Source organism: Centroberyx affinis, unplaced genomic scaffold (genome assembly GCF_046629955.1).
Source record: "Centroberyx affinis isolate AG114_WGS23_722 - 3 ecotype Tasmania unplaced genomic scaffold, CSIRO-AGI_Caff_v1 ptg000394l_1, whole genome shotgun sequence".
NCBI lineage: Eukaryota > Metazoa > Chordata > Actinopteri > Beryciformes > Berycidae > Centroberyx > Centroberyx affinis.
This window is the reverse complement of record NW_027279062.1, coordinates 56,702-69,674: the sequence shown is the minus strand read 5'-3', so window position 1 is coordinate 69,674 and position 12,973 is coordinate 56,702. Positions and strand designations below refer to the sequence as shown.

General features: G+C 39.9%; 1 protein-coding gene across 1 annotated transcript; it reads left to right on the top strand.

The window, feature by feature from the left end:
• The first annotated feature begins 8,815 nt into the window (after positions 1 to 8,815).
• LOC139641666 (thiol S-methyltransferase TMT1A-like) lies at positions 8,816 to 12,704 on the top strand. The gene is made up of 2 exons (XM_071516191.1): positions 8,816 to 9,349; positions 10,157 to 12,704. The coding sequence occupies exons 1-2, from the start codon at positions 8,852 to 8,854 to the stop codon at positions 10,388 to 10,390; spliced, it is 732 nt and encodes a 243-aa protein (XP_071372292.1). The 5' UTR covers positions 8,816 to 8,851; the 3' UTR covers positions 10,391 to 12,704.
• Positions 12,705 to 12,973: the final 269 nt, after the last annotated feature.

The window sequence follows — 12,973 nt, the reverse complement described above, 5'->3', positions numbered from 1 at the left end:
CAGTTACAAGAAGTTTCATACCAGTTGGTTTGCATCCTTTTATCAGTGTCAGCCTTGCTCAGAGCCTCAGAGACTGAAATGTTCTGCTCTGCCATAGAGGAAGCAAACAAAGCAAGATGAAGCTAGAAAAAGTGCAAACATTTGGAACCTGGGCCAGACAGGCACTATTTTTTGCTCTCTCCCTCACCCTTAATGCATATGGCCAAAGAACAGATAAATCAATGGGCCTTGGATTAACAAACCAAATCCTGTGACCCCAAAAGTGTTTCCCTCATGGGGACTCAGGCCCCAGCTCATAGGGAGTGCTGGGGAGCCTTTTGCTCTGACCTTGGTGACCACAGCAGCAAGGAGAGTGACAATGTCAAGTTTTCTCTCCCTGTGTCCATGCTCACATCTGGTGGGCTCTTCCTAGCATCGCCTACTCCAGGTCATTTGTGTGGCTTGATGCTCGTGTTTTTATCTCTCTCACTCTTTCTCTCACTCCTTACATAACATCTTAATAGGATATCATAATAGGATCCTCACTTTGTATCCACATTCTAAGTATTCCAAAAGGCAGCATTACAGACAGGCTTTTCTTGACTTATATTCATTATCCTTTGATCTAAATTACAGTTGATGCAGGTGAATGAGTGTGACTGGTGTGGAATGGATTGGGTTTACTGCATGAGAATAATTTAAATATTATCAGGTAAATTGTCAAAGAAAAGTATGCTAATCTGATTTTTAAATACTTTCGCTGTGATTATCTATGATTTCTCATTGCGTTGACCTATGTGGCAAACCCCAGCCACCTACAACTTACTGTACTTAGGCTAGAAAAAAATAAAATAAAAGTGTTTATGTCATTTGGCCCATGCGTGATATAGACAACAGTGCACCTAACACAGGCTAGTCTGTGTATTCTGGTGTTTTATAGCCTACTGCACTTGACCAAAACAATAATTGTATACTATACATAATAATTGATTAATTATTTATTTACAGATAACATTAGGCCTAATCAACACAAATTGATTGTGCACGTGTGTACGTTTTTGTATGGATCATTATGGACTAAACATTTTGGACAAAAAAAATTAATGAATTTATTTATTTATTTATTTATTATTTTGAAGTGTTTGAAAAGGCGGTCAATATATTATTGTCGGACTTGGTTGAAGGTATTTAACCTCTAGGGGTCCGACTACATTGTTTTAACAGGTGGGTTGCTATAGGCTACTAAACGCCTGCATTTCTCTAAGGTCCCTACAATAAGCTACTTGCATCTCACCCCCAGGTGGTTGATGACCATGCTGTTGATATCGTTCATATCATAGCATATTTGACAAAGTCACAGCTCAGGCAATCAACAAATTAGGCCTAGGATACAGCATTCAAGCAATGAATGGCTAGGGTACAGACCTGGAGACGAAACAGAAAGAAGAACATAGGAGAAATCCACAGGCAACAAGATCCAACACCGGCCTCTTCCACAAACCGCACAGCCACCCAAAAGAGAAATGAAGTCCGCGGTTCAAGTAACCCAACCTGAGTAGCCTACAACCTCCAAGTCTCCTTCCACAAATGCTTCATCAATTGATCTACGTTCAAGGTGATTCAAACAAAGATGCAATAGCATAGCAAGCAGCGCATATAGGCATAACGCTGGGCTAATCCTGAAGCACAACTAATGTGATAATAAAGCCGACTAGAGGAAACTGACTCAATTGTTTTCGCCTGCAGCATAACCTAAATATGCAGATGTTGCTTTTATGTTATCAGCGTCCAATAGCCTAACTCACTAGATCATATGAGCAACGGTGCATAAAATGCAACACTCGTGACAACTTCAGATACACAACATGTGAATCTAAAAACAAAACAAGACAACTCACGTCCCCATTTAATCTGTAAAAGTGAATCGTATTACCGCGTGTAATTGCCACCAAAAGCTCAGCCCAAACTCGCTCTCGTTTTAGTGAGATCCATTTGTTTCGAATGGGTCCGGGAATTGAACTGATGGATGGACTGAAGAGAAAATGCGCGTTTTCTGACAACTCCGGCAGCATTAATTGGCTCCAGTTAAAACGACAGGCTCGTCGCTGTCCGGTTCAGCAGCACTCAGGGCGCCGCTCCGGCTCCGGCGCTGCGTGTCCTCTGTGCGGAGGAGAGGAAAGGCATCCAAATGCACCAAGGCGTCCCAGCAGCTGTAAAAACCTCTCTCCCGCGAACATGTTCACTCTGATACTACGAGAGAGGCTTCTGGTGACCCAACATGGAAATAACTGGACATCGCAGAGAGACAGTGCTAGAGAGGAGGGGCTGTATTGTAGGCAATTGATAGGGAACTGGATCAGTCACACTGGCCGGCCGGCTGGTGAAGCACCCCCCCCTCCCCCTCCCATCCCGCAATGACTGAGTTGAGCTCTAAGGCCTTGATGCTGCCTGTCATCATATAGCATATCACCAAATCTAGGCAGTGAACTCAATCCAAATAGGCTATATCAAATACAGCTTGAGCAATGGGTTACAATAATCAGCTATAGGTAAGCCTAATAAAAAAAAACAGCTTAAATCCAGTGTCACTGTATGAGCAACTTGACAGCCAAATATTGAGGAGTCTCAAACAACCCCTCATATGGGTTTATCCAAGGCCAAATCCTGGATGCCAGCTACCTAAACTGTGCACAATTCAGATAGGGTTATGACGACCAGGCTGCTCTCTGGTGGAAATGTTTATTTGAGGTGTGTGAAGAAAGGCTATGATAATGTACAGTAACTAATTTCCTCATCAAAGGAGAGGGAGACAGGTCTAAGCATGGGGCAATAGGCAGATGGGTAGGGATAAGAAGAGGAGGAAGAACGCCCTTCCTCTTTCTCAGAGAACTTTCTCCCTCTGTCGGATGATCTGACTAAGACCCCCCCCCCCCCCCCCCCCCCCCCCCCCCCCCCTCTCCTTCTGTCTCTCTCTCTGATTACAGTGTCAAATTATTTATTTCTAATTTGAGAGCCATTGGCTAAACTTGGCTGATTTGTAGTCTTCAGTAAAGTCCACTGTTTCTGTTTACACCGAGGCGCGCCGGCGTCCTATAGGGCCAAAGCCTAAAATACTGCAGTGTGGCTTATTGCTGCTATAGGCTCTAACTAACATACAGTAGCCTAGGTCAATTTGAAACCATAAGCTCTGAGAGTTATCCTCTGTCTTCAACTGAGAGTAGTCTATCCTAATGCATCAGCAGAAAGCAATTTCAGATTTAGGAAACTGAAATTATTTACAGCACAAAACGGGGAAACTAAAACGACCTGAAGGCTATACCACACCCGTAGACATTGTCAAAGCGACAGGACTCCAGAGACTCCAAATTAACATGCATGATTGTAGACTAACAACGTAATACAAAAGAGTCTCTATTAAGGGAGGGGACTGCGTGAAAAGACAAGAAAAGGGTGCCGCGGCCCCTTCCAGGACTGCCAAAACTGAGACGCACCTACCTCCTCACGCAATAGCCTACAGTCTCCAAAGAGATTGCAAGGGGGTGGAGGAGGGGGGCACAGAGAGAGGGGGGGGGGGGGGTAAAACTATCATAATGATGGCTATAAAATGATGGTAGCAGGAAAAGTGCTGCCGAATATTATTTAGCAAGATGCGCTATATTAGGGCCCACTTTGAGTATGTCCGTATTACAGGCTAGTTAATGTCACCGCACGCACAGAAGTTTGACGTGATCCCACTTCCCCATCCCATATGCGTATGTTTCACATTTTGACACATTGAAATGTCATTCCGTCCAGCGGCAGGCCAACACCCCGACTAACCTGCTGTCTCCTCCCTTCTGCCATACCGCAGCGCAAACCCGTGTTTTGTCCCTTCAGAATCACGTCTAGCCTACTTCTAACTGATGTTTCGCATGCATATTTGTCCAGGTATTGGCAAGGAGCCCTCCACAGACGCTAGGAAAAGATGCTGAGAGGGGGACCGCTCTGCGGCACTGGGATGCAGTCAGTAGACAGAGTATGACTGCGATCCATCCCATGACAAAAAATCATCCAGACAAGAGAACAGATTGTCTACTTACTTTTTCTCGCATTAACAGAAATCCAGAAAGATGTCACTTAATTGCAGATGTAGAAAAGAGTCGAGAGTAACTGCGGCTGTCGCCATATTGTTGCTGCTATCTTCCTTCCCAGTGCGTGCGGCTACCCTGCATAATTGATGACTCTCAGCAAATTGTTAGGGAGTGTCGGTAAATGCCTTTGGTTTCAATAACGGACAAGAGACCGCAGCATCGTAAGCAAAAAAAGAAATACACTATTTAGATAATTAACAGACATAGCTTACGGTTATTGGTGCAGAAGGGAAACGTTGTTTCCATCTTGATCTCCGCTGAAAGTATAACTAAACCATGTGATTACACAATCTATACTGAATTAGGCCAAGAGTTACAGATCATACAATTTTTAAATGTACAACTCTGAGCTGAACTTTCTTACCATGTGGAAACCTATATTGAAACATAGATGAGGTGATGGACCCTAAACACAAGCTGTCGAGGACCCACCCATACAGTAGGTCTCTCTTCCTAAGAAAGTAGCCTATTACAATTTAATATAATCTGAAATGTAGGCTTCTTCCCATAGTTTGTCATAAATAACTTTGATGTCTGTGTGCATGTTATAGAAAAGTTTGTATGCTCTGCAGCTCCATATGCACAACTATGACACCAAGAATTCATTCAGATCCAGAACTGATACAGAAAACAGTTTAGCAGTTGTGGTATAAAATGCATTGATCCTATTTTCTCTTGAGTAAAAACTTCTTGTTAGAGTGGACCTGCAAATCAATCACCAATTAATGTGACAGAACGACTCAACACTAATTGCAAAAAACTGGTTGACCACTTTCATCCAGTCCACAGATATGACCTTTTCCAGTTATACCTTAACTAAAAGCCATATTTAACAGACCCGGTGATTCTTAGTCTTGGTAAGACATCAGTGAATAGTTCAGTAGGTTTTAAGTTTTATTTCATGCATACACAAATGATGGCATAGCTGTCTAAAACACCCTGCCTCTACAACCACATAGGCAACGGACTAAATCCCACCAGGACCTTATTTCTGGGATTTCCCTTAACCATAAGCGCCCGTAATGAAAGAATAAAAAATACATACGGAGAGCCAAACACTTTTTCTTTTTCAAAAGACAAATAAGTCATGTGTCTTACACTTCAATCCTACATGAATCAAAGTCTTTTGGACAAACACATGATCAAATATTCTGATAAATCAAAAATGCATGCAAGGTTGCTATATCGTTCTAAAAAGGTTGGTTCTTCAGGGGTTCTTGGTGATGGTTTGGCTTAATTCTAACAGACACAGTTTAGTGGCGAGGCAGTGTAAACAGCATCTGAGTAAGTTAAAAGTTCAAATAAAGAATTCTATATGGCTCATTCGTACATCTGATTTGTATCTGTATGTAAATTCTCAGAGTGTTCTTTATAGTACCATAAATGTTCTATAAACTTTCTAAAAGGGCATTGTATATTCTGCTGAAAGAACCCTCCTCTGGTAGATAATGACCATTTTTTTGTTTGTGCGGTCTGGAGAGTATCAACAAGGTTTTATATCAACCAGGTGCATAGATTTTTCACATGCAACCATTGCCATAAAACCACTTTCAATATATTACATACAAATTTTTCTGCATTTTGTCATGGACAAATGAAGTCTACAGCCTTTAACCTTCAAAATACAGGGATGGGGGATTTTAAAAATTACTAGTTGAATATGACCCAGAAATGTCTCTATCTGGTGGAATTTCCAAGAACTGCAACTATAGTAAACCTCAGCCAAGGTGAGAGATCCTCTCCATGGGCATGAAACTATGTCCAGCCACCGAACAATCAGCGTGCTTCATTTAAGTGTTACGTATCCAGTAACACACAAACAAATAAATTTGTAGGGTCAACTTTGTTTATAAATGCTATCCAAAACCTTTCCAACTCCAGTATCATGTAGTAGTATGGCATTGGCCTATATTAAATTAAATATTTGGCATGCATTTTTCATTTCAGTGTTTCAGTATTTTGAGCATGGGGAAATATTGAGAATTGTGACCCATTACCATTATGCCCAACATCCTATAGTGTGCTGTAGAAGGGAAACAGAGACATCAGACCTGAAGTGAACAGCTATAGAATAAGCATCAGAGGCAAATCCAGACACGTGGAAAGGCAAATGGTCTGACAGACTGTATCAAGTCAGCATCGCATCAAAACACTAATATCACTGTCTTGCACCACTCAAATGACAAGAGTCAATGATGTGTCAATGCCAGGTGCATATTGTGTCTGCTGCCTGTGTGGCATCACTGAATCTGTGATAGTTCATCGACTTTTGCAGCCCTTGCAGGTTTCAGTGGCAGCCATGTTGACTCCAACATTTTTGCATAAATAAATGTCCGTTTTGCTACTCTCTATTGACGACTGATATAAACCAACCTATACCCAGTTCATGAAACCTTTAACCTTTAGTTGTTCTAAACACCCAGTGTTGGGTAGGTCTTAAAAATCCTCTGGCAAACAGGACGGGATGTGCTTTACATTTCTAGCAGCAGCAACAGCAGTTTGTTTGGAATAAATAGAAGAACAACTGGGTAGTTAGCATGAACAGCGATAGCCACCATGGCTGAACTGATAAAGAAAAGTCAGTACCTATAGAAACTCAAACTTAATCAACCATACCACTACATTTTAGTATCCTGTGAATCTGTTCAGCAAACTCAAAAGTTGACTATCTGAAACATGCCAGTGAATTTTACTAAATTTGACTTTTACTAAAAAGTGTTCGATAAACTGCACTGTTCAGTGTGCAATTTAGAATCAGCTTAATATTGACTAAGTTACTGTATTTCAAGGAAGGGAAGGAAGAGGAATGTGGAAAATATAGCTTTCCATGTATTGCATGTTTATTTGAACAATCTTCAAATCTTTCAGAGCTGTTAAGAGAATATATATGGTTAAAATATGACCTCCTTGTTGTTTTAGGACATCATTCAGATGCAGATGAAACACATTATGTTAGATAAGCATTGGTATGACATTTGCCAGACTTGCATCTGATAATGAAAATCTATTGTAATTACTGAAATATACTATGAATCACACAGCATGACATTCACAGTCAAAGTTGGCAAAACTTAAAAATGACTAATGTGTGGGAGCTGATCAAATATGAAATCATGTCATGTTTTCAAGGACACAAATTACCCTGAAATTGTCATGTAAATTGTATCTGTCATTAAATTTCTTTAATGTTCTGAAGGGAAATGTTACATTTGTGTCACATTTGCCAAACTCTTGATAAAACTCATCCTGTCGGCTCTGTCTATGATGCCAGATACAAAGATCATTGTGCACAGACGGATTACAGTTACCTTGTTGTAGCTAGCACCAGAAGTGCTGCCTTAACTGAAAATATCTGTTTATTGTTGCCGTTTTGCTAGAACAATTAGAATATCTCTCGAGTCTGCTTACATTGAAGTCAGATGAACTTACTGAAACTCCTGAAAGTGATCCTGTCCCCAATTCCAATTTTACTTTCACCTAAATTATATGTTCATTCATTATGTAATTGAGAATGTCACAGACCAAAAAAATAATTTTTTTTAATCTTAATTTCTAAGACCCTAACATTTCACACCAGGCCTAATCAGACCATACAGTTATGTGTTCAGAAGGTGTTGTAGGGGCATGAAATTAATACAATTTTACGAAGTGTCACTTTGCCCAGGCCCATTGTGCATCTCTTCCAATGAGAATTTGTTTTAATTGATTCATTTTGGATTCATAATAGCGTGAGTAAAAGCAGCTGCAACATGAGTGAGAAATATTCTGCATAGATAAGATTTAATTAATTTGGTTACTTTTTGGCATTTCTGCCTTATTGGACAGTATAATGAAAAGTGAGAGGGCATGAAGTGCAACATGCATCATGAGCTGGACTGAAATTCATAGCATTGTAAGTACACAACATGTGCCTCATCCAGCCGATCGATGGAGTACCCCTAGTTTTGTCACACTGTCCACAAAAATGTAGCTTGCAAGTTTAATTCTGCACCATCACATGAAGTAATTTTGGAGATGCCAGAGAGGGTCACGTTAATCATACAATTGTGAGGGATCATGTGTGTAGTGAGCAGAGAAAACAAGTCTTTCTTAGATGTTCTGCACTCAAAATGTATCGGTCCTGAACATACAGTATATTGGTATATCCTCATTGGGCAATATACAGTACCTCTATAAGTGAATTATCAAAGAGGACACTTGGTTCGAGCTGTGTTAAATTCTATTCATCCTATGTTTGTTTCAGTTTGGCAGTATTATTTGTTTTTAATTCAAAGGTCTTTGGGCACCAGAACCCACAAGATACTAATTTCAACCCACATTCAGCAAGGAGTGCCAATACATTTTTAGCATATTTAGAAGGTTCTGCACAATGGTACAAATGTATTTGTATTTTTTCCTTTCTTTCTCATAGCATTTGGGATTCCACGCCCATTACTTTGTGAGGTCATTGTGATGCCAGAGTAGGGCCAGGTGCATTGTGTCATAATTATCCAATCATGATTGTTTCTTTTGTCTTTATATGTAGGCTGTGTTTTGGGTGCTCCTTAGCACTTTGACTCTGCATTTTGCAGCTTTATTAGTTTTTTGTGCAAAAAATTATTTTTGAGTCAATATTTGAGTGTTGTGGATTGGTAGAAATTATGCTTTTATTCTGAAAATTCAGAGCGGAAGTCTTCTTCTTGTTCTGGCTAGCTGGCTGAACACAAGCGTCGTCAGGGTCAATACCATCCAGGGTTGCAAACATGAGTGTCCTGATGAACTTTCTTACTTTTCTGGTCAAGGTGCTAACCTTACCCGTTCAACTGATCGAAGCGGTGGGCCTGTACGGAATATACAAGCGTTTCTTCCCGTTTTTAATGTACCGAGTATCTGCAACATACAATAAGAAAATGCACGACAAAAAGAGGGACCTGTTTAGCAGTCTCCCAGAGTTCAACAAACCTGGTGGTGGGCCGCTCAATATTTTGGAGATTGGCTGCGGCACGGGCACAAATTTTCCGTTCTACCCGTCCGGATGCAAGATAACCTGCACTGACCCGAACCCGCATTTCCAGAAGTTCCTGCAGAAGAGCATCGCTGACAACGACCACCTCACATTTGAGAGATTTGTGGTCGCATCTGGAGAAGACATGGGGTCAATTGAGGACGAATCGGTGGACGCTGTCGTCAGTACGCTTGTTCTTTGCACTGTCAAGAACGTCTCCCAAACTCTGCGAGAGGCACACCGTATACTGAGGCCTGTAAGTAGTCTGTAGGCTAGTGAATCAATGCACATCTATGAAATAACCGTTAACTTAGTTAGTTAGTTAGTTAGTTCCGAATACACAATACAAACAAAAACATTCCACATTGTATCCACACATAATCATGGTCGTTTCCGGGTAGTTGGGTAGGCCTTGTAACGGCCCAACACGTAATAATTAACTATAACGTAATAACTGCCCGTAATGTAATAAAACCAAGTGTAATAAATACCATAATGCAATAAAAATCCAATAACGTAATAAAAATCTTGTAACGTAATAGTATTTTTGCCCATAACGTAGGCTAATTTACCTTATTACTTTATTGATCATTTGTTACTTGTTACTTTACCACGTCTGTGGTAGGCCACAAAGCCTGTTACAAGAATCACTAGCAGTCACTAGTATTTCTTAGCAGTAGCGCAGAGAACATCAAAGCATTCAACAAAGCCCCTCAAAGTATCACAAGGTAGCCTATACTGGAAATTATGAAAAGCACCAACACCAAAAACACCAAAAAGAACAACACACTAAATCAAAAAACATTTTAGACTATTATTACCTTACTGGTTTATGTTATTACATTATTTAGCAAAATTATTATCATTATCGTTATATAAAGTTACTATGTTTAGGCAAAAAATCTATTACGTTACAGGTTCAAGATTTTATTATGTTATATTTTTATTACATTATGGGCTTTATTATGGTCAGTTATTACATTTGGGCCGTTACAGGCATACCCAACTACCTGGTTTTGAAATTAGAATTGGTACACACACATCACTGATATTTGTGTTGCAGGGTGGAGCCTTCTACTTCATGGAGCATGTTCTGGCAGATCCCTCCTCTTGGACCTACTTCTTCCAGCATGTTCTCCAGCCTGCGTGGTACTACTTTGGTGATGGATGTGTCCTTACCCGGGCAACGTGGGAAGACCTGGAGGCAGCTGGCTTCTCTGAAATCAAACTAAGACACATCGAAGCCCCGCTCACCTTCATGATCAAACCGCACATCATAGGCTATGCTATCAAATAGATTTCAGTAGTACCAACACCACTAAGCACAAAATGCCTTTCCTCTCATATCTGGTATGATTGAACCTTAGTGCACACAGCATTTTGAGGGGGCACAAATTCGCACCTTCCTAGAAATTTTATTCTAGCCTATTTACACCTAATTACATTCATGAATCCACACATACCGATACAAGCACAGAGAGAGAGAGACAGGGGGAGGAGCGGGAGAGAAAGTATCAGCATGAGTGTAGGTTTTTTTTGTTTTTTTTTTCCCTATCTTAAATGTCTGTCTGCTAGCTTCCAAAAGGCCTCCCTCACTCTCTCTAGGTTGGCTGACTGGGTCCCTCTGCCTCAACTGCAATGACCATCAGATCAGCCATTCATGAAAATGCTCTTAAATATGTTTAATTACAACCTAGAGATTAAGTATGAGTAATATATTGTATGCAACATTGAACGAATATTTACCAGTGAGACAATTTATCTCACATGAAACTAGAGGGCTGAATACTTTTCTATACTTCCTATTTTCATTATGTAAAGTTTATACCTTCATGTAACTTTAGATCACTTTGTTTTCACTTTGACAGTATAGATGAAAAACAATTTAAAACCATAACAAAATATGAAAAAAAAGTGATGGAGGTTGAATGTTTTCAGGGCACTATACATGAAATGTATATCTAGACTGGAAAGTAAAAGATGGGCTATATGAAACTCTGACACTCAGCTCACCCTTGATTACTTCACATCCTATATCACTGAGGCTGAAACATGGAGCTTCATTACATTATCATGGAGGATTTCTACCAGATTTGTTTTTGTAGATTTCATAATCAATGAAATTCCCATTTCTACTTGTTTTCATGAAATAATTGATTACTACACTATACTTGCTTCCACCACAACATCTTATATTTGTTAATCCTCATTGCAACACAAACCTTTTGATCTTGCCTCACACTGAGGAGTCACTGAAGTAGCATCATGCACAACATCACTAGACAACAGTCAAATGGAGGCCACAAAATGTGTCATATATCCTACATATCCTATCAAACTTGCCTATCATATACCCTACACTTGCACTACAAAACATATGATCCCTGGAAATATCAAGTGCAATTAGGTGTAATGTGCTGTATTGTTGGAAAATTGTTTGCTTTAATAGAAGAATGATGCAGTTATTAGTTATACAGCTATTTTGTATAAAGTATACAAAATAGCTTTACAAAGTTCCAAGTGGCTTCTTTTCACAGCTTGCTAGTTTTAACAGCATAATCATGGGAAAGCTTGCCAGCTAGAGCTAACATTAGCTAGCAGCAACTTTTCAAACTAGTTCATAGCCAGTGATCTGTTGAAGTTCTGCCTGCAGTCAGCTGGAGACCGGAGTCAACTGTTAAGATATAACAGAGAGAGGCGCTTTGTCTAATGGGTCTCATTGTAGATTAGGGGGTCACTTCCCTGTACAGACCGGTGATCTTGACTCCAGGAAAAAGGGGGGAGGTAGTTTACAGATTTAGCACACAATTTCTTAAAGATTTTGATTACTATCATTTGAAATAACAAGTAATCATTATATATTAATAGTAATAAAATGTTTGATTTCATATCCAAGAAAAAAACTTTGAGATTGTTTTTGTTCTTTAGAATTTCTTAGACTAAATAAACCTTCAGTGTTCTTGTATTGGAAAGTTTGACTAATTATCCTGGCTTCCTTGTAGCTCCTGGTTCGTTTTCTGGCTGCTAGCGGTACCGCTACCGATAGCTACCGGGGAAAACCTATCCCAATTCCTCTTTTGGTTGCGCAATGGATGACGCACTTCCTTTGTGCCGTAAATCGAGCCTTCATTCTCCTGGGAGATCGTACCCGGTGGCAGACAGAATTGCATAGTGAAAGCGAGGCTTATAGGAAACCAATCTAAATGCCGATGGTGTCATTATTCTATAGCCATTACACTGTGCAATCAACATTTACTTCATAATGATAAGTTAAAGCAAAAAGCTGCCTATAGGGTCTTTAACACACTGAATAAAAACCTCCTTTAGAGGGCATAAGACCTTCAGTTCTCAGTATTGAAGCTGAAGTGCAAAGTGTGTCCTGATGTCCCCTTGTGGCCTCCCTCTCTCTTCTCCTACTCCCTTCCTAATCTCCAAGTTGCTTAGTTACTGCTTACTTAGTTGCTCATTACTGTCATTGTTGCATTATAATAATATCAATGTTCATGGGCATATGTTTTCAGGTTAGCTTCATGTTAACATACCACTTTTCACTGGAATGTCTGTTTTCGCAATACTGCATTTTCTGCACTTTCATGCAAATAAAGCATTAGTGAACTGAACTGAAGTGCTTCCTGGTAGTCCTAACTAAAACCCACTGTAATATTCATTCCCATAGGGACTGTCTGTGGTGCTCATAGTGAGTTTAAAGTGAATTTGTATTTTTTTTTTATCTACTGTGATATCACAGTAATGTTATCAAAGGGACATAGTTTTGCTGTGATAGCCTATTTGTGTATCCAAAAACTTATTACAGGGTTTATATTGTTATTTTTCCAAGGGAGAAAACGAGTAACTGCAATGGGAAGGAAAATTGAAAATT

Bases quoted from the DNA above. Each gene is read 5' to 3' on its own strand.
- LOC139641666 (XM_071516191.1), top strand. From the start codon at position 8,852: ATGAGTGTCCTGATGAACTTTCTTACTTTTCTGGTCAAGGTGCTAACC. The intron at 9,350-10,156 runs GTAAGTAGTCTG...TTTGTGTTGCAG, and splicing joins CACACCGTATACTGAGGCCT to GGTGGAGCCTTCTACTTCAT.